This window comes from Syngnathus leptorhynchus, chromosome 1, assembly GCF_054491065.1.
Source record: "Syngnathus leptorhynchus isolate UIUO chromosome 1, UIUO_Slep, whole genome shotgun sequence".
Lineage (NCBI taxonomy): Eukaryota > Metazoa > Chordata > Actinopteri > Syngnathiformes > Syngnathidae > Syngnathus > Syngnathus leptorhynchus.
The window spans coordinates 22,330,829-22,352,399 of NC_141195.1; the positions used below are offsets into that span (position 1 = coordinate 22,330,829).

General features: G+C 41.7%; 2 protein-coding genes across 9 annotated transcripts; both read right to left on the reverse strand.

The window, feature by feature from the left end:
- Nucleotides 1-2,241: 2,241 nt before the first annotated feature.
- On the reverse strand, nt 2,242-5,816 carry LOC147062719 (D-beta-hydroxybutyrate dehydrogenase, mitochondrial). The gene is made up of 5 exons (XM_085927947.1): nt 5,555-5,816; nt 3,997-4,407; nt 3,727-3,879; nt 3,518-3,651; nt 2,242-3,149 (listed from the first exon to the last, which is right to left on the reverse strand). Exons 2-5 carry the CDS (start codon nt 4,349-4,351, stop codon nt 2,784-2,786), a joined length of 1,008 nt encoding a protein of 335 aa, XP_085784073.1. The 5' UTR covers nt 4,352-4,407; nt 5,555-5,816; the 3' UTR covers nt 2,242-2,783.
- A 777-nt stretch (nt 5,817-6,593) lies between these two features.
- On the reverse strand, nt 6,594-20,542 carry LOC147062720 (inositol polyphosphate-4-phosphatase type I A-like). Of its 8 annotated transcripts, none has more exons than XM_085916731.1 (27): nt 20,420-20,542; nt 18,044-18,136; nt 15,977-16,209; nt 15,680-15,724; nt 15,486-15,604; nt 15,297-15,413; nt 15,136-15,215; nt 14,961-15,072; nt 14,237-14,327; nt 13,966-14,113; nt 13,765-13,895; nt 13,347-13,451; nt 13,169-13,274; nt 12,969-12,986; nt 12,077-12,260; nt 11,788-12,003; nt 11,575-11,713; nt 11,319-11,474; nt 11,118-11,180; nt 10,874-11,046; nt 10,684-10,807; nt 10,521-10,588; nt 10,251-10,450; nt 9,971-10,068; nt 9,784-9,896; nt 9,552-9,706; nt 6,594-7,252 (listed from the first exon to the last, which is right to left on the reverse strand). In XM_085916731.1, exons 3-27 carry the CDS (start codon nt 16,080-16,082, stop codon nt 7,120-7,122), a joined length of 3,000 nt encoding a protein of 999 aa, XP_085772857.1. In that variant the 5' UTR covers nt 16,083-16,209; nt 18,044-18,136; nt 20,420-20,542; the 3' UTR covers nt 6,594-7,119. The 8 variants fall into 8 exon arrangements, with proteins under 8 accessions (XP_085772857.1, XP_085772850.1, XP_085772887.1 ...); XM_085916724.1 differs by having other exon boundaries at nt 13,169-13,277; XM_085916761.1 differs by lacking the exon at nt 12,969-12,986.
- Nucleotides 20,543-21,571: the final 1,029 nt, after the last annotated feature.

Below are 21,571 nucleotides of genomic sequence, written 5' to 3' on the forward strand. Positions count from 1 at the left end.
ACTTGAAAAATTAATTCTAATAAATTCAAATAAAAAATAAAAAGGGATTAAAAATAACTTGTCAGTTGTCCATTTCTATATTAAAAACAAACACAAAAAATAATACACAGTATACTCGAAGTCACACTTGAGTTAGTTGAAACAAATACATAAAATAGAGAAAACATCAACCTTCAGACAAATAAGTCTAACACTAATGTTACAAGGACAAAATGTTCATATCAATCCGACTATCAAAATGTAAACATTGCTGCTGGACCCCATCATTTACATCCTTCAGCACTTTTTGTAACAACTTCAATGAGGTCAGTCAGTAAAAGCCTGAAGGCACACAATGTTTCAGCATCATCTGAGAATGAAGGTTATCACAGGACTGAATTGGATGAAAGAGGTATTTACCCCATGAGTGTAAATGGCTTCCTTCACACCAAAAGGCGTGACAATTGGTTCCTTTGATAAAACCCTGCCTTCCGGAATATCCATCCATCCATCCATTTTCTGTACCGCTTTGTCCCCACAGTGGTTGCGGGCGTGCTGGATCCTATCCCAGTCGTCATCGGGCAGAAGGCGCCTTCTGGAATATCCATCCATCCATTTTCTGAACCGCTTGGTTCCCACGGGGGTCGCGGGCGTGCTGGAGCCTATCCCAGCCGTCATCGGGCAATAGGCGGGGGACACCCTGAACCGGTTGCCAGCCAATCACAGGGCCCACAGAGACAACCATTCGCACTCACTCTCACACCTAGGGACAATTTGGAGTGCTCAATCGGCCTAACAAGCATGTTTTACTCTTTGTGCTATTTGCTTGTATGTGTTGTGTAATGTGTCGGTGGGAAACGTAATTTCGATCTCTTTGTGTGTCTTAACATGTGAAGAAATTGACAATAAAGCAGACTTTGACTTTGTTTTTGGGATGTGGGAGGAAAGCGGAGTGCCCGGAGAAAACCCACGCGGGCTCTGGGAGAACATGCAAACTCCACACAGGGAGGGTCGGAGGTGGAATCGAACCCGCACCCTCCTAACTGTGAGGCAGACGTGCTACCCAGTGTTCCACCGAGCCGACCCCTTCTGGAATACTTCATCCCAATACATGACAAGGACATTACAATTGATTGATGTAAAAAAAAAACAAAAAAAACTGCCTTCTGAAATAGTACAGCTCAGACCTTTATACATTTGAATAACAGTAAATACAGTGATTCGTTTTCACACTTTTATAAATCGTTATATATCACATTTACTCACACTTCAGCTCACAAATCCCTCTGGTGTCTTGCAACAATGTAATGGAGCTATTTCCAATTGCATAAACCACAGCTTGAATAAAAAAGATGAACTATTTGTAATTCAGAGAAAAACCCTGGTTACCCAAAAATGGAATGAGCATTTCCCAAAATGTTCAAAAGTTCTTAGAATCTGCACCAATGTTTTTTTTTTTTTTACCTCAAATCTGTTCGAAATGAGGTCATACAGATGTTTGAAAAGTCCCATCCCATTCAGCTGGTGAGACCTTTTAATTATGATTGAGAATCAGCAGACATTCTCCTTAAAATCGTCACTCCGTGGAAACAGGATTCATTTTTCCGAAATGGCAGTCATGGGTCAAACAAAAACAGTGACAGGCCACACATTTGAAAATGAAGAATATTAAAGGGCAGTCAGACTCAGACTTTTCTTGACTTAACTTGTCAAAATAGTCTTCTGATAAATGTTTTTGTTTGTGGAATATGAATTAAATAATCCATCTGTTTTCATCCATTTTAACGGGGATGGATTTTGTTTTCAACTGAAAATGAGCCCTGACAACTGTGATGTCATTTTCAACATTAAGTGGCACCGTGAGATGGATCAAAACGGGTGAATTTTGGTGCAAAATGACGTGCCTAGACTATATTATTGTAAAGAAATGTTTGGGATTAACTTCATTTATAAGGGAACATCTGAGAGTCATGTCTCTATCAAAAAAAAAAAAATACACTGCAAAAATTCCACTGGAAATTTTAAGAAAAAATAAATGTTAAACTGAGAAATACTTGAAATAAGACAAATTACCTGCCAACAGAATAAGTTTGACTTGACAAGATTTAGAAAAATAAGAAAAGAATGCTAGGCTTATATCTCCATACTACTTGAAACTAGCTTTCAATACTCATTGACAAGACTATAAGATCAAATAAGTATCTTGAAACAAGCAGAATGATCTTGCTTGACAATTTTATTTCAAGTCAAAATAACAGGAAATTTAGGTTGAATTAAAAAAAAATGATGTTACTTAAGATTTCACTTTTTTCAGCGTAAGTCTCAACAAGGCTCAAACTCGTTCCATCAAATTTTATTAGCAGCATCACAAGGGCAGCATGTCAAACTGATTTCAGGACAACACTTTCGAGTCAAATCTACTGAACAAAGAGCTTTACAAATTTCACACACAAAATCCTGGCCCACAGTACAAGAGCGATTTATAGACCCAAGAAAAAAAATCCCAACGTATTTTTTTTTTTTTTTTATAGAATACATAAACTAGCATACAAACAAGCAGGATTCTCAAGAATGCCCCGAGCAGTTTGTTCAAGAGAACCAAAGCAAATACATTCGAACCTTCGCTCAAAACCGTGACATACTAATCGAAACGAAATATCGACCCTTCATGGACATTGTTAAGATTTCATTCTTCTTGTCCCAAAGCCCCTCACAAAGAATTCTCTAGCACATCAGTCAGTTAGTTACAGATTTTGCCATATGTCATTTCCAGTACCATTAAATAATAAAAAAAAAAAGTATCCCTACTTGACATACAGCATTTCTTTTCTTTTCGTATACATGGAGCTGAGAGAAAACACAGAGTCAGTGAGAACACTAGGGAGAAAAGGGAAGAGTTGGAAGAAGACCCGATCCATGGCTGAGACGATCATGTATCGAAGTTTTGGGCGGGGGGCCGTCAGGGCGTCCAACATGGCGGCGACGACCATGTCTGGGCTGGTGAAGCCAGTCTTGCATGTGGATATAAAGTAATTGATGGCCAGCTCAATGTAGTCGCGGTTGAAGATTTGCTTGCGCTCATCGTTCAACTTGTTCCAAATATCGTTTTGGGTCTTCATCTTCACAATGTTGGTGGCTTGGCCGAAGTTACCCGGTTGAATGATGCTAACCTGAGAGAGGAAACAAAGTTCAAAATTTAACCAGGGATTATTTTTTTTTAGCTTCTTGCGCTGTGAATATTTCCCGAGGGATGAGGACAAACCACAGACTGATTTTTTTTTTTTAATGCAACTGTTGAGTCATAAAATCAGCTGGAAATGCAAAAACCCCAAAGTTCATCATAAATCGTTTATCCTATTCCACGATTACCACAAAAGCACTGTGAAGGGAAATGGAAACTATTATTTCATGCTAGTTTTACACGAGTTGGATACACCAACAGAAACAAGCCTTTGTGGAAGTCTGCTGCCTTTCACATATTTTATTTTACACCTCAACATTGCATGATTTGGTTATGTTTTGGTTTCATCAAAAATACCTTCACTCCAAAACTAGCCATTTCCACCCGCAAGCAGTCAGCAAAGGCTTCCAGTCCCCGTTTGGATACGCTGTAGCTGCCCATGTTCAGGCAGTTAAAGAACGAGAAGATGCTCGACACAAAGACCATCCGACCTGCGGTAGACGAGAAAAACGAAAAAAAATGACAGTCGGTGGCGTGACAAGGGAAAGATGGCTTTGATGTCTTACCTTTTGCGGCACGCACCAAAGGCAGGAAGGCCATGGTCATCCTGATGGCACCAAAAAGGTTAATGTCCACCATGTGGCGGAAGTCTTCAATTGTGCTCCACTCGATCTCAGCCCAGTCTGAGATGCCGGCGTTATTCACCACCCCCCACAAGCCTACGGACGAGCAGAAAGCAGGTTGAGCTTTCGGTCAAAATGATCATCATCCACAGTTCCTTGATGCACTCCGTTTCCAGATTCACAATTTACAATGTCCATCATTAATCATCTCACCTTTCTCCGGCAGGTTCTCCTTCACGATCCTCTTTGCGTGCTCCACATCCTCATCACTGGTGACATCCAGTTTGAGGATTTTCAGATTACTTGAGCTCTCTCTGGCCAGGTTCTGGGCACCTAACCCCTGTGGAAACAAACAGCCGGCAAAGACCACAAAACCTTTGTGGTCTAAGCGTCGAGCCAGTTCGTATCCAAAGCCGCTATCGCAGCCGGTTATCAGCACGGCGAAACCGTGACCTTCCACCGGGGAACCGGCGTGCCGGTGGGACAAAAGTTTTCCAAAGGCAAGGAGAAGGACGGCAAAGACGGGGATGAGGCAGAGGAGTAGGTCGGTGGGTAAAGAGGCAGTCATGTTGGCCGGACGTCTTTGGCATCTGTCGGTGAGGCCCCGTCAGCCGCTCCTTTATACTGATGTGAATGTTATTACACAATTTGTTCAGGTTTGCATGTGACTTTAACGCCTCGTTGGCGCCGCCACACTTAATTCATTTGGTATGACGAGTCTCATCAAACTAACACGCTTTGCCATCCCGTTCAATTGCTCTAACGTTGACATTAACATTAGAATTTTAAAAAAGACCGATACGAATATACCGGTGTTACGCAATATCTCTGGAAGAGGATTAGGGCCAACGAAGAAAAATAAAACAAGGGGTGACAGGATTCCGACTTTTTTTTTTTTCAGAATTCCAACTTTAAAGTCAGAATTCCGACTTTAAAGTCAGAATTCTGAGAATAAAGTCGTCAGAATTCCCAATTTCTGATAACAGCAATAAAGTCAGAATTCCGACTTTAAAGTCAGAATTCTGAGAATAAAGTCAGAATTCTGACTTTAGTCAGAAATTGGGACTTTAAAGTCTGAATTTAAAGTCAGAATTCTGACTTTATTCTCAGAATTCTGAGAAATGTCCCAAGTTTTTGACATTTTTGCTTTCTTTCACTTATCTTTCCTTGTGGCCTGTTCCTGAAGTTTATTTTGACTTTAAAGTCAGAATTCTGACTTTAAAGTCGGAATTCTGACTTTAAACTCAGAATTCTGTGAAAAAGTCAGAATCCGGTCACCCCTCGTTTTTTTTCTTCCACTGGCCCTAATCCTCTTCCGTAAAATATCTGTTCAAATCCAACGAATATTTTTTTTTAAAACACCGTCCCGAGTTAATGCTGTTCGTCTAGTATTTTGATTTTTTTTCCCCAATTAGCCAAACTTTTCAAATAATTGAAAAAAAACCCACTAACTCATCAATTGGTAGTTTAGCACAACCCTTAATATTTGTTAGAAAACCTTAAGTTTTTTTTTTCAAAATCAATATTTCCATCTCGCGATAACACACGATTAAAATGATTAAATTAAATTACAAACATTTGTCAAGTGCACAAAAAAGAATCACAGTTTTCGTAAAAAAAAAAAAGAAATCACGAAATATTGATTCAATAGCAAGTAAAGACAAGCAAAGCTTCATTTTAAGTCTCCCAAAAAATGTTCACGAGGATTCAACTAATTCCAGGTAGATGATTCCGCAAACCGAGTCTAATCGTGAACACGGGGTTGACTTACCCTGAGATAGAAAACTTGTTCCAAAACAGCTGAATAATAATAGCAGTCAACTTGTGAGAAGGTTATCTTCCAGTTAAACACATGCACCGCCAGTCCACAAACACACAAAAAAAAGAAGCCATTTTCAATGGAGCACTGATTGCAGAAGAAAATCGATTCGCTTCTTCACACTCCTTTCAATTGTTTTTTTTTTTTAAATGACGTCATACAATGGCTGCAAGGCCGTTCTCGTGAAATCAGGGGGGCAAAGGAAAGAAAAGTGGCATGGGGCTAAACTGTTGATCGAGTGAACGCTATCATCCATTTTATTCAGATTTAATCACTAATCGTAGCATATTTACTGGTGGTACTGAATGATATATATTTTTTATTCCGTTGCAATCCCACGGGAGTGAAATGAAATTAACAGCAGATCAAATGCAATCATTTCAAGTTTTTACATATTTTGCAATAATTGCAGAACACCGTAAAACAAGGTGCACCCTCTCGCTTCTCCGATCCATGGTAATGACTTGCCAAAGTGCGTGATTAAACTCTGAATCATCTTCTTGGAATCAGAAATGCCGTGACTTCGAGATTTAGTCTTTACTTTCTCAGAGTTTTCAACAAACCTGCTTTTTGGAATAACCCTCCGGGGTGGATTCAGTCATCGTCAAAATATTTGGAAATTGTTCTTGTGTTCACTGTAAAATAAAAACTTTCTTTTAAAAAGAGAGGCTAATTATTTATGCTGAAAAATATTTCTTATTAGAGAAATTTGTAAAATTGTGGATCAATTGGACATGTTTGCAGAATTCATCTTGCATTCATAAGGTTGGAGTCAATTTGAAGTGAATGAATTGACCGGCATCATGCAAGGGCGCCCTCGTGTGGCCATAATAGTTACTGCAGATAAAACTGTCAGATTAAGACTTCTTTTCAAAATTAGGTTTACGATTTTAGCGCTGTCCTCAGTAGCCATGGTAACGAGCGGCCACTAGATTTACAGAACGAGGCCAGTGAAGACAGCTTCCAAAAAATAAGACCAAAAAAAGTCATATAAAGTCAAGTACAAGTAACATTTTAATATCAGAGATTGTTTATTTACAACTGCTTTGAAAATTGTGGAAAAAAAAACACATCTTTAAAGACATGTAACATGAAATCTACTCCAAATTACAATACACAAAGTGACTTTTTTGAGAGCTCTAATTGCATTTAAGACACCTTTTACATAAAAACATAGCTAGAATGTGAGCAAAAAAAATAAACCACATTTCACCCTTCTTCCAATAATTTGATATTAGTGAAATGTAACATACGACCAAATATAAATATTACCGCCATTCTTTGTGATTGCTGAATGGAGCCGCACGTTATTTAGCTGAAGCGGTTTTTGCATCTGACATTATTTGATGACAAAACAAACACACCAGTGTAATCATATACATTTGGTGTGTGTGTGCACCCGTGGAAAAAAGAAAAAAAAAAAAGCAACCACAATCCATAACCGTGAAGGCTTTTAATGGCAAAGGCACTGTCCATCATTGGATTTTTTTTTCTTTTTTCTTAACCTGAAGGCAGTGTTAGGTTTCCACTTTCCCGTAAGTTCCGTCAGGCGGTCGGTAGTGTCTCGGGAAGGCTTTGAGTTGCAGACAGTTGAAGGCGTACTTTCTGGAGCCCACGTTCTTCACAGTGTTCTCGCGTCTGCAGCCCTCGCTGGTGAGACAAGAAACAGATCATGAGTCACAAAGTTGGGATGAAAGGGTTAGGGGGGGGGAGGAACATTTTTTTTTTTTTTCATCATGATTCACAACTACACAAACGAATTGGAAATCGTAACTCTATCAACTGTGGCAAATAAAAACACACAAAATGGGCCTATAATTGAGCAATAGTGAATACAGCTTTATTGCAGAAGCGTTATGATCCAGCTATCTTAAATATCCATACTTTCTTATATAACAGCATTGAAATACATTTTCTGTACAACAACACTTTCTAATCAACAATGTCACGGTTAAAGACAATAAAAATAAACTATATATTTTTGCATTTATGAGCCTTTTGAAATAATCTGAGAGGAAGCACGTGTGATCAAAAAATAATGATTATGGATCACGCACAAATGGTTTCCACCTAATTTTTTTTGGATTTGACAGAAATACTCAAAGGGTTTCTCGGAGGTAGTTCAGAACATGTGAGCAGACATAAAATTAAAATAAATACATCGATAAATACTTCATTTAGAGATTTCCAACAAATGTCAAAAGCAAGGTCCTAACTTTTTGGATGGAACCTGACTACAAATTATTTTCATTGCCCTTTACATATTCGTCATGTATATATTATATATATATAATATATATATACATATTATATATGTATAATATATATATTATATATATATTTTTTGGGCTCGAAAAAAAAAAAAAAAAGAATGAGCAGTGCCGGTTTTCCAGGCAACCTATCAGAGCAAGAACTGGCAAAATTGACACTCATTGAGCCTAGTTGAACTTTTACAAGGACGATTAACTACAACATCACTTTTGATCGGAGTTACAGTATTTTTGATTGTTCGGCTATTTTTACCCATTTGGCAACAATTCCAAATCTGCACTGGAAATTGCCCAGCGCTTGGGCAAGCTACATTGTCGTAACCTCGAACTTGCGTCTCGCTCCAAAGACAGCAAAAGCGACAGCGTCCAAAAATACGCCACAAAATAAAATAATCCTTCATTCAATCGTCTACAGCCACCAAAACTAGTGCATGTATTTTCATGAAACACATTCTTGCCTCCTCTGGCATCAATCTAAACCTTTATAATGTGCAAATGTGCATGAAGACAGGGACAAGTATCGATTTCAATGCCTTAAATGTCATATTTGTACAAACTCATCTATTGGTTGATTGCTAGTTTCAAATATGTGATACACAAAACCATTAAGGTCACTTGACTTCATTTTCTGTATGATGTTAATCATCCAAAGTGCTTTTCCAAACCGTAGTAGCAGAGTGACCACAGTCTGACATGAAATAACTGCTGCATAATATTAACCCATTCGCTCCCATTGACGGCCATAGACGTCAACGATTCATTTTGATTGGCCTGACAGCGAATGAGTTAAGATAGATCAGATCAGGATAATGTTTCCGGAAATGAGGCATCGGTTGTACATGCTTGCGGAGTTGGCGAAAGACAATGGAACTGCTCCAGAACCACATCACCTCCCCCTAGTGGTGGCTATTGCAATCACACCAAACAAAATTGGGCTGGGCGCTACTGAATAAGGGATTCTCAGGCACTCAGCAGCAGCGAAGTCTTGCCAAGATAAAAGTCACGCTGAGGAAGATCCAAGCCACCAGAAGGTTGGGACTGAGGGCCAGTAGGGGCAGCGAGTACAGGAGGCTGATGTCCAAGCGGTAGTCACGCACCGGCAGTAAACCGCTCAGGTTCTTCTGGATCACACCCTCCCTCGTCCCAACGCTGAGGTGCGGCGGGGGGCAGGAAGGGCAAGGAGACATGAATCATGAAAAAGGGGGGGGGGTGACCAAAGAAGCGGCACGGGAGGAGCAAGAAATCGACGGGAGGAGAGGACGGCAAAATAAACACACAGCGGGTACATACGGAGAGGTGACGCAATGAGAAATAATGACAAGGCCCATGAAGGATCTCGAAAAAAATCAATGAGTCGCATGATAGTCATAGGAAGAAGGAAGCGGGAAAAGAAGAGAAAGAGAGAGAAAACAGGAGACAATTCAGAAAGATGAATATTAGTAAATGTCAATATATTGGATTGTTGCTAAGATTCTCGGAGTAGACGTTTTTTTTTTTTTTTTTTTCCCATGCTTGGTGGTTGATGAGGGAGTGTGGAGCGGAAAAAGGGTTGCGAGCTAAACAGAACTGCAGACTACTCGATCAGCCGGAACGCAATTCGGCTTTTTGCATTTGGTGCAATAAAATACTGTGAAAATCCACCCGTCATTTTTTATTTTTTTTTTAACTGTGTGTCTCACCTGCGCATACAGTCGAGCGCCTGAGTGAAGACCTGCGGCGCCATGCCGTGCTCGTGCTGCAGGATCAGGCATTGCTCCAAGGTGACCGACATGGCCGTGCGGTCCTTGGCGCTTTTGCAGCTTGTGAAACGAACCCCATTAAGCCGTCGACAGATCTGAGATGAGCCGAGAAGACGGACCAATGAGCCAGAAAGTTTGCTAGCTAAAAATGAAGGCTTAAGAGGAAGTTCACCTCGGCCGCCTGCCAGAGGATGTCCACGTTCTTGTTTTTCCGGGCCTCCACATTCTTCCTCAAAAATCTGAGCAGCTCCGGAAGGCAGGTCTGAGAACGAGACCTCGGCAGGCCTGCGCGTGGGAAAGAAGATTTTATTGGCGACGGAAAGCGTGACGTTTCTTTCGATGTATTGCCGAACGCTTACAGTCCTCGGGCAGGACTTCTTTAAACTGTTCGTAGTAAGAAACGAGCCTCGTCAAACTCTCCATGTTGATGAACTCCTGAAGGGACGTGTCTCCAAACCTGAAACATGCTAAGCATCACTATTGCTACCTTCACTTCAGAGTTCAAATTTATTTGGGTCACCAAGTAGCATATGTCAAATCAATTTTGCCATTGACTTCAATTGATATGTCATCAATCCGTTCCAGACTCTTAAAAAATAAACACCAGCATTTTTTGTATTCTTTGTACCGCTCACTCACTTCTCCGCCAGCGTCTGCTGCTCGTTGATGCCAACGTTGAAGTGCAGCGGCTGGACCCTCAGTAGCATCCCGCTCTGGATTTCCCGTGGTAACGCGTCAAACATGGTTGCCGGCAGAGGAATCCGGACATTGAAACCGTCGCGGTTACCCGTGATGATGGGCAGCATATCTGGGGCCGAGCTACCCGTCGCCTGGGTGACCTTCAAAAGATCAGGGCAAATTTGTCAGGCGAGATATGCGGCGAGAACATCCTGAGGGATGCACACACACCTTAAAGGTAACGTTTCTCAGATCCATGACGCCGACGCTCATGTCCTCCAGCATGGCCAACTCCTCCCCTAAAAAAACGCACGCAGAACTTAAAAATACATTTTTTTGGATCATTTTGGAAAAATGTACTTCGTAAGCTCCTCCAAAAGGTCTGAAATTGTACCGTAGGTGCTGAGCAGGGACTCAAACTGAGCCAGCAAGCCGATGGTGTAAAGCTGCCGAAGGAATCCGTTATCACGTAGACAGTTCCTCAGTTTGATAATAAAGCCGCACACCAAAGCGGTAAGCTGCGACACACACGGAGAAACACGTCATGTGACCGCGCAACACGCCAACGATCACGATGAACCCACCGCCTGGCAGAAAACCACGTCGCGGCGGTATTGCAGCGAGACGTTCATGGCGACGGTGGGGGCGACGTCTTGCATCAGGAGGAAGACCATGGATTTTTTGGCCTGCTCGCTCATCATGGCCACGCAGTCGGTAAGCGTGGTGAGGAGCGGGTAGAGCGCCTCGCTCCATTCTCCTGGAATCACAAATCTAGTCAAATTCACTGACGTGGTTGAAAAGAAAACATCTGGAAGACAAAGATCTTACCTGGGTACGCCTCCTCAACGTTGGGGCTTCCGTCGAGAGGGAGGGATGCGCGATTGGCGAGCGCTGTAAGTCACAGGAATGTGCAGAAAAATGAATGAGGACCTATTTGAGAACCATTGCTCTCGAGAAAATGAGTGACGGATTCCGAAACTTGGAGGAGGTTAAAGTGAAATATAGAAACGGATAGATGGATAAACCTACAGGCTTTCGGGTCAAAGTTCAGAGGGCATACGGATGAGAAGCCAGGCAAAGAGGAGGATGATGATGAGGATGATGGAGGCAATGATGAAGATGATGATGGACACTCTTGTGATGAACTTCCCGGGTTGATCCAGAAAGCACGTCTTTTCCCATCACCTTTGCACGCCATAGATTTAGTCATTGCGCAATATTTTTTAAAAATATTTGAATTTGCAGGCATCTTAATATTTTTGTGGCAGACTTAACTTCGAGTTACCTTTCTTAACGCCGGCGCCCTGCAAGTCCGAGTGGGCTCTCTCTCGAACGGCGTCGTGGGGATTTTCTTTTCGGAGCAGCTTGTCTACGCGCTGGATGATGCAGTCTAGCGATTTGTCCACGTTTATCCACACTTTCTCCTGACAGTGGAGTTCCAGTTCCATCAACGGAAATGCCAAATACAAAAAAAAAAGTGAGTATGTGTGTCACGCACCCACTCCTCCTCGTGCCAGTCGACGTGCAGCGACGATCGACTGCTGCTGCCGCTCCACTTGGCGAGTAGCGTGTCCTGGTCGTTACGGAGGACGACTTGTTCCGACTCGGCGGAGGGAGACGATTTGGAGGCCACGTATTCGGGACGAGCCGCATTCAACGCCTGAATGGCCGAGGCGAGCAGCTTACAGTCGCAAACCGTCACCAGCTGTCGAGTCTGAGAAGTGAAATATCACGCCAGGTCATGTGATCGTCACGTAGAGATCGTTTTGGACGTGCCGGTCGAGTACCTTATCGGCCAGAGTGGCGAGCGTCCTTTCCAGCGCGCTGACCGAGCGTTCCTTGGCGGCTCTGGAAAGCCTCTCGGCGTAATAGTTGATTTGCGTTTTCAGGGTGTTGACGTGGGCGATGATCTCTTTGGCTCGAAGCACGTCCTGAGGAATGAAGACGATAGACTGCGAGCTGGACAGGGCGCTGCTGCAGAGAGCAAACATTCCGTTTTAGAAACTTGTTGGCTTAGATTTTCTACGGTTTACTTATATGTCAGGGGTGTCCAAAATATGGCTCAGGGGGCCATTTCAGTCCATTCCATTTTTGGGCCAGATACTCAAAATAATATTTAATACAGCCTGCAATAAAAAAAGCAAGACTAACAAATGTAGAAAAAAAAAAAAAGTGCCTTTAGATCTTTAACAGAAATAATTTTTTCAAAACAACTTTCATATATTTCGAATGTATAAAATTGCTCGATGGACTATTTTGTTTTTGGGATGTTTAATGAATCAAAGTTGAAGAGTGTTAAAGTGTATTTTTCATCCTTTGATTTTCCTGTATGTGGCCTTCAGAGTAAAATGATTGGACACCCCTGGTAAACTAGAGTCTCACAAGAAAAAAAAAAAAATTCAATATCTTATATTAAAAATAAATGATTATAAAAACGCTTATTACGCACAGTAAGTATTTCCATAGCACGCACATCAGATAACATGCACATCAATCCAAATAATGCAACAAGGACACTTCAAATAAGCTTAATTTCGACATTTTTAAATTCCCCAAATATATTTCTTCAAAACGTGAGCACGCAGTCCAGTGATTGGCTGTTGGGTCGTGTGTGAATGCGGCGTGATGGCTGCTTGTTGCACAAACACAAACAAAATGAAAAGAAGCAAAGCAACTCACCAAAACTCCTCATATGCGCTGACCACAAAAGTCACAAAAACAAAACTATTAAAGGGAAGCTTCGGAAGAACAAAAAAAAAAATGCAGAAATTACGCAATAATTCACAAAGTAAACTGACTGGAGCCAAAATGATAAACTGAGTGAATTGAAAGGAAAATATGATTTTGTGATCTTTTTTGCAAACAATTTGTGAACTTACTGTTTTTTGGCCTCCTCAAACTTTTGAGTGAGTTTCCTCAGGCCGCCGTTTTTAAACCCTTGGCAGTGCGCAGCCGGCGCCCCGACGGTGACGATATCGTAAGTGTCTTCTAGAAGAAAACAAAATGTGAGTCCAACGCGACCAAGATAGCGAGCGAGTCCTGTATGGCGTATCTGACCGAAGCCCAGATCATCCTGCACCCTCATCCTCTGAATGTGCAAGTTGGTGGGCATGAATTCCATCTTCTTGTCGGCCTTGCGGCTGCTGGCTTTGAATGACGGTCCTGGCGGGGGGGGGGGGTGATAGAGATAGCGGCTACAGTCATGGTCTCATCGTACATGCAGCAAAAAAAATTCATCTGATGGATTGCCAATCGATTTTGCGGTGGGGATAGGGGACGAGGCCAAGATAAGAACCGTAACGGCGATCCTTAATCCCAAATTTCTCAGTCAATAATGCCGATGAAATTTTTCAGAGATAAGATTGCCTTCTCAGGAGCGTGCTAATTTTGCTAACGGATTTGCGAGCTGTTCTTCTAGCCAGAGATCTTTTTTGTGCGAGTGCCGTCAACATACAGCAGCGAATAATATTCCAACCTCTGTAATTTCCGAGGTCAGACAACGTTTCTTGGTACGAGGCCGTGGCCGTTTGGTAGTGTGAGACGATCTGTCGTCGGAGGTTCTCCCAGCACGGCGACAACTCTCCCAGCTCCTGCAGCTCGACGACACTGCCGAGGGGAAAAATATTCAAACGTAATATCGCCGTCCAATACAAAGCAATCTTCAAGCGTGTGGTACCGGGCTGCGTCTTCCTCCAGTAGTAATTTGACAAACTGCTTAGGGACGTTCACGGACAGGATGCTCTCTGCCATCTGCTCCAGCACCCGCAGGTGGTTGCCGTCGGTTGTTGGGAGGCGGTACATTCTGGACATGGTGCCGCCGAATACTGAGGAGATGAAATATTTGGATGTGTGTTATTTTTAGAGCCTTCCTGACACTCGTAGGTGGAATCGATACACTCCTGGATAATTTGATGTGGTGACATTTCTACCGAGGGATGTCGTTATACCTGCCCGCAGGAGGCTGTCTCTGCATAGTGAGGCGTACTTGATTCGAACTCCCATCGCCTCTGCCAGGCTCTCGTCCACCGGCAGCACCGTCTACAGCAGAGGTGTTAAAGTCATTTTTTGTCACGGCCCGCATTGTAGTCATAGTCTACAAAACAAACTGATGAATAACTCGTTTTGAAATCAGAAACTGTTCCGATATTTTAAAAAGACAAATGGTAGTAAAAATTGGAAGCAATAGTGCTATTGTTTTTAAAAAGTGAAATTTGTCTTCGCGGACCACATAAAATGATGTGGCGGGCCGTATCTGGCCCCCGGGCCTTGAGTTTGACACCTAGAGACTCAACAGCTTGGGTGTCAAACTCATTTTTGTCACGGGCCGCATCGTAGTCATAGTTTCCTTCGAAGGGCCATTATGATCGTCAACAAACTGATGAATAAGTTTGAAACCGAAGACCAGTAAAAACTGTTCAAATATTATACAATGGTAAGAAAAATTGCTAGCAATATCTGTATTTTATTAAAAGTGAAGGAAAATGTGTAACTTTAGTATTGACAGATGAAGTTGATGCACAATTTGTCTTCGGGGGCCACATAAAATGATGTGACAGGCCGTATCTGGCCCCCGGGCCTTGAGTTTGACACCGATGGTCTCTAGGGAACAATGAAGGAAGTGGCTCGACGATACGCTTCATAAGTGACTTCTGGTGTCTTTCTGCATCCTACCCGGCCGTTGATCCCGTCTGGAAGGCGGCTGACGGCAAGTCTCTGATCCGATCTCTCCTCCATCTTCCACGCGGCCACCGAGATATTCCCCACACGCTTGTTCTCCGCCGACCTGTGCGTCGAAATCGATGAAGCCAGAACGCAATGGCTCGGAAGAATACTTCACACGTGTTACCTGAGCTCCATCTCGAGTCTGTGGTCTTTGTCCTGCAACAACTCCTTCACGGGGAAAAGTGCCGAGCCTAGCATGTACATCTTAACGGAGGTAAAAAAAAATAAACGAATTTGAGTTCCTCGTGTGAGTGACCGGGACGACTGCGAGCGCGGATGTCACACCGTGCCCTGGGAACGATCCTTCACGTCGTAGACGGCCAGTTTGACCTGCGTCTGATGGTTGATGTTGGAATCCTGGAAGAAGGCGATGCTGCTGAGGAAGATGGGGTTGCTCGTACCCTGTTGACAATATTATTCAGTACCTCGAAAACATGCCTCGGCGAGTCGTTCGATGCAATGTACGAGTATCACCTCTATGACTTCTGTCTGGGCGTGTTTGGTCCAGAAAGCCTGTGGAGGCGTTGTGCAGCTCACCGCTACAAAAGCGTTGGGTTTACGATCCAAAGCAGGATTCAGGAGTTCTGCGCAAGCTGCCGAATAAAACGCGCAGTCAACAATTACCCCAGCAAACGAATTGAGACCATTTTTTTTTTTTTGGGACTCACCGATACTGAACTCCAGCACAGGTTCATCTGGGTCTTGACTATTTCCTGGAACACAATGTAGGACCTCACATGAGTGATAAGTCAAATGTCGACGATGAACAATTGCATTAACGTTTGCGCAACGCTTTGGCGCCATCTGGTGGCATCTCACTGTCAATGATTGTACTTTGAAGTGAGTTTCGGAATTGAATTCAGTCATAACTAGTGCTTTGACGCCATCCTGTGTTGTCAATAAAATTAATGTCTTCTTTATATGACATATTGTTCGACAATGAACGTAATCTTCATCTCGCTTACCTGCTAGCGCCAAGCCGATCATCTCACTGGACAACTGGAACGTGTTTGCCCGGTAGACTGACCACGGCCTTTGGGCCCGGCCGGCGCGCTCTCTGCCCCCTGACATGCTGGTTCGGGAGGAGGCGCTGATGGCAGGAGCCCCGAAGTCTTAAATCCGAGCCGTCACACACTCCCATGTGATTTGCTTGCCTACCCAGTCCGGATCCACAATTCCATAAACGAATATTATCTTTCTACATGACAAAAAAGAACAATGCAGTTGTTTACAATAAAAGGTAATGTACCAGTTAGGTGGAAAAATTGGGTGTTTCTGAGAACGAATCTGCTTGCAGACAAAAAAAGAGGAACACATCAGACCACAAAAGGAGTTAGTAAACAAAAAAGGAAGAGCTTGTGAAACTGCGATACAATTTAGTTCACACAGTCCAAATCAGATCAAAGTGGAAACTCTGTGACAAAAAGTAAAAAATAAAGGAGACTAACACGTGTTCCACAAACCACACTACTGTCCAAATTTAATTTTCTTCAGGCCGTAAAGCGCAAAAGGTATTCAAGATGAATAATGTGTGCAGTATTTAACACACACAAAATATTCTTCAGGCTGCACGGGCTAAGATTGATATTACATGCTGCTGTAACCCAATCATTCATTACATTGACAAGCACAAGTCAGATTTTTTTTTCTTTGCATTTTACAGAAAATGTACATGAATGTGTATTTGATGTTTGGGGAAAAATGAAATTCCTTAAGTTGAGAGGGATTTATGTCAAGTGTGCTTCTAGGTTAATCGCTGACGGCCTACTTCCTGATAACTCTCGTCCCAGTTTGACTCACAACATCTATTAAGGCCAGTGGACCGGAAAAGACGTACCATTCGATACATTTTTAACTGATAAGACAGTGGATATAAAAATTAAATTGATGACTGTGTTTAAAGTACATGGGCTTCAAACATTCATTTAGTGCTGGGGGGGGGGAGCAAAAAGTGGCCATACAAGGGCGCTTCAAATCCTTGCGTCAAGTGTGTGTATACCTTTTGGAGGCACATGCGCTCAGGATTTATGGTCAATGGAAAATCTGGGACACACACTTTCATTTTCTACGACTTATCCTGTTCAGAGTCCAGGGTGAGCTGGAGCCCATCCCAACTAACTGGCCGCCAAACATTAGCAAATATAGATAGACGAGCATTCGTTCACATTTACACCTATTTTTCTATATTATATTATGTTATATTACATTACATTACATTATATTATATTATATTATATTATATTATATTATATTATATTATATTATATTATATTATAATACGTATATGGTATATATAATATGGTTGTTTATTATACAACAATTATTATTATATACTATTATAGATAGTATATATTATATTATATCTATATTATATTTAACCTAGTTAGAGTCGAGATATTATATTACTTATACTTATATTATATAAGATAAGATACTTAAATTATATTATATTATTTTATATTATATTATATTATATTATATTATATTATATTATATTATATTACATATATATGGTATATATAATATAATACTATTATAGATAGTATATATTATATCTATATTATATTTAACCTACTTAGAGTCGAGAGCATGCACATTTCTGGGGGGGGTCATGGAAACACTGAAAACATGCAGCACTTACTGTGGGGCGTCCTCTATAATGTTTATCTTTTATTTAGCGGTCATGAAGTTCACCTTTCACTTGATCTAACATGCTTTCCTTTTTTAAACTGCTTTGTGACTCATGTGTCGAAGCGAGTGTGTTTCTGTGCGTGTGTGTGCGTGTCAGTGTGCTTGGAGCGCGTCCAGTTCACCAAACATGGTAATGAGATTTTTTTGACTGGGTTGTCTTTGGCAAAATGAGCAAGGTGAAGTAGCTTCATCTTCTCCTAAATCTGCTTCTTCTTACTTGACAAATGCACACGTTGCTTTATGAACTAGCTCACATCTTCACGAATATAATTTTTCATTTTAGTGTTTTTTGTTTTTTTTATTCTATAAAGAAAGATCAAATAAATGTGGCTGTATCTTACAATATTGAAGAGCCTTTTTGTACGTCTTTTTTTTTTTTTTTCCCGGGAGGTGAAAGGGACAACTGAAGAGCAGGGTGGCACGGGGGTCACGATCTGATGAGAAAACACAAGGCAAGCTTTAGTACTCGCGACAGCTTACGTGTTGACAAAAGTGAAAAGCTCCCCCGCAAAAAGTGTTCCCCCCCCACGTTGATTGAAGCTAATACTTAGCGCACTGTGTGTGCCATCTGCGAGCTCATTAGACTCGAGCATGAATAATGTCTTTGGACAGACACAGCAGCTGTAAGCCTTTCACATGATAATGACCATCGCCGATCTCCAACCATCACACCGAGTCACCGTCGCAGCCTCTGGAAAAGGAACCGTTCCTACTCTGTATGCGCAGAGCCATCTCGTTCTCAAGGATATATTTATTTCATTGTTTGCTGACACGTATTTACTCAAGTTTGCCGCACTTTGTATGTTCGAAGCCTCGGTCTGCTACGTGATGTGAAGCTATGTAATAAATGTGTTCTATTTTTTTGCCCGTTGAGTCTTTCTAAAACGAAAGGAGGAATTTTACTGGTGCTGATGTCTGATAAAACCCGATTAGTAATTATTTATCAATCCATGCAGTCACTGTTTTGGCAGCTGCTAGCAACCACCATGATGATGCACTTTCCTTAAAATGTCCAAACAAAGTGTCCGGATGCCAACATGGGGTCATGATCAGGGTGAATCAGTGTCGCATGACAGCTTCCATCTCGGCACGTCGCCGAGGATGCCTCCTCTCGTCAACCGTGGATGTAAACAAAGTCACGTTGCCGAGAGCCTCACGAGGCAAAGATGGAGCTGCGGTCTCAGAACCTCTCATCTTCCTCTGACACGCCAGCGGCCGGCCCGGCCTTTTAACTCTTTCACTTCGGCAACGTCGTAGGTTGATTAGATTAGATTTGGATGAATGGATGAATGGATGGATGGATGGATGGATGGATGGATGGATGGATGGATGGATGGATGGATGGATGGATGGATGGATGGATGGATGGATGGACAGACGGGGTCGTTATTTTCCAGGCACGTCGGACAGACGTTATCTTCGCAAATCTGGTGATTGATTTTAAAGGGAAAAAAGATTGATTCTCTATTTATAGACTCAGTACAGTTGAGTTTTATGAGTAACTTGACAGTTTTATGTATTTTTCCGCACAAGCCACAGGAACGGTTTTTCCACATTTTGGGTGATGCGCCAGCACGCATGCACACACAGCTTTGATTTCTCATTTTTCAATCCACCCCCATCCCCCTCGACACTCATTAATGATTCATTAGACCGGACCCTGAGAGATCCAGTATCATAGCTCTGTTTCTGTGTCACAGTCCCTCAGCTAACAGATGTATTATATTAAATCCTGATACCTTATATGTATGTATAAAAAAAGAGTTCGGCTTTCAAGCCTGGATGGCAAACCTGGGTTAGGGTTTGAAACTAGGGTTTGAAACTAGGGTTAGGGTTTCAAACTAGAGTTAGGGTTTCAAACAAGGGTTAGGGTTTCAAACTAGGGTTAGGGTTTCAAACTAAGGGTTCAAACTAGGGTTAGGCCCTTATTTCAAATTGATATACATAATTTATGATTCAGTGACTGTGTGATCCCTAACATGTCAGAAAATAGCCCAAAAATTTGATCACTGTTTTTCGAAAGTTAAATCACATTTTTGAATTTGAATCAGGCTGCATGGCACGGTGGCCGTTTGCACATCCGCCTCATACTTTAGTGTTCGATTGCGGTGGGTGTCAACTTTTCATGATATCCTCAAGAGATATTGTCAAAGGTGGTAAAATTTCAAACTAAGCATGCACAACAGCACTTTGGTTCCTGTTCACCTCAATGACCTTCACGGTGAAATGATCAAATGATCAAAACTGGCAGAGAAACATGTTGCATTTCATACTATTCCAAGGATTTAAAAAAAAAATCATTGCCACCTCGCACGCACAGCGCACACTCATGCACAGAAACAACAAGAGAAAAACAACAATAGTATCCTAGGAGGATAAAATAGTGTTTCCTAAGTTACGTAATGTAGCTAAAGACTGCAACCTGGCTGACACAATGCAGGCAGGCACAAACTGCAACTACACAATTGAGTCATTTCCTGCCAGGGACTCATCACCAAATCCGTTTTTATGCATGTTTGACCTTCCATTTTCCGAGGTTAATGCATAAAAAGCACAACTTGACGGGGGAAAATGTCAACAATACAAAAAGACTGAAATCTGCGAACAAGCTCCTTTTTCAAAAATGTAAACACTCAAGCAACAACACAGGAAAAGCGACATCACATCGACTAAGAAATTATTTGAGTGCAAATAAGTGTTTTGCGGTAATTACTTACATTCTGCTTTTCACTACATAGTAGATTATCCACGTAAAATATGGGAAAACATTATTATTTGTCGTCGGGACGTCTTTCCGACTGCGGCAGAAGTGACAGGCAGCCGAGCGGGCTAGTTCCGCCTCCTGCGTGACATCAGGTGACGTCATCACGTACAAGAAACGTCACTTTCTTTCGTGTGTGTATATATCAGAGGTTGTCAACTGGTGGTCCGCGGCTTTCTAGTGGTCCGTGGAGGGTAATGCAAGTGGGCTGCGAGATTGGAAACAATTGTAACGGTTTTGAAAATAAAATTCATTCATTATTTAGACTTGATTTGTTTTCCAGCTAATTTTGTAAATTCATTTACCCATTCAAATGATGTCAAATGTAGCTGAGTAGCCCGATAAATAAATAGCCTGTATCCCGAGTTGCTTCTTGGTTATAATGGTGGTCCCTTGCACAAAACCAGTTAAAAAACCCTGGCATATGTGTTCATTCTACAAATAGAAAACTTGAGTGTCTGTATGCTAAACAACTCTTAAATACATTTTAAAAAAAACCTAAAACAAAACAAACAAAACCAAAAGACAAATTTAATGTACCAAAGTGCCAACTCTAAAAATGAACTAAAATAAATTCAAATTTGCTGATGATTATAGTACAGCAAAACATTAACACACAAATACTTGGTCTATAATTACAGTACAACTACGGCCTACATACAGTAACGTAGTAGGTCTAGGTGTTCTGTCATAGTTCATATGGGACATTTATATTTTTGCAAGGCTTAGTAAAGGACTAGGAAACATTGTACTCTAAATCCCCCACCCCACCCAGTTTGTTATTAAAACTGTCAATTTTTTTTAGAGGGGGTGTATTGAGACAGAAGTCGTGATCTATGAGGTGTCAATCATTTGCCTCACGCTGACCTCGTTTTCTTGCATTCTGTATTTTATCCTGTTTACCCCCCCAAATTGTAATTCTTTGATATACCACTAGAGGGAGCCTGATTACCACAATTGCGACACTTTGAAAGTCACTGCAGCAATATTTGCTAGTGTCCTGCTTTCCAGTCAGTCTGGTTGGAATTACTCTTGCACCATCCTGTGGGCAAGAGTTGTAATTTAATGTCTACCAACTTAAATCTTAGCAGTGCTGAATTGGTGTCCA

Excerpts from the sequence above, each read along its gene's own strand:
- LOC147062720 (XM_085916708.1), bottom strand. The coding sequence starts at position 16,082 with ATGTCAGGGGGCAGAGAGCGCGCCGGCCGGGCCCAAAGGCCGTGGTCA. Across the intron at positions 11,047-11,117 it reads CGTTGAGGAGGCGTACCCAG|GAGAATGGAGCGAGGCGCTC; the intron begins GTAAGATCTTTG and ends TTGTGATTCCAG. Across the intron at positions 10,808-10,873 it reads ACGTGGTTTTCTGCCAGGCG|CTTACCGCTTTGGTGTGCGG; the intron begins GTGGGTTCATCG and ends TGTGTGTCGCAG.
- LOC147062719 (XM_085927947.1), bottom strand. The coding sequence starts at position 4,351 with ATGACTGCCTCTTTACCCACCGACCTACTCCTCTGCCTCATCCCCGTC. Across the intron at positions 3,880-3,996 it reads GGAGAACCTGCCGGAGAAAG|GCTTGTGGGGGGTGGTGAAT; the intron begins GTGAGATGATTA and ends GCTCGTCCGTAG. Across the intron at positions 3,652-3,726 it reads TTTGGTGCGTGCCGCAAAAG|GTCGGATGGTCTTTGTGTCG; the intron begins GTAAGACATCAA and ends CGTCTACCGCAG.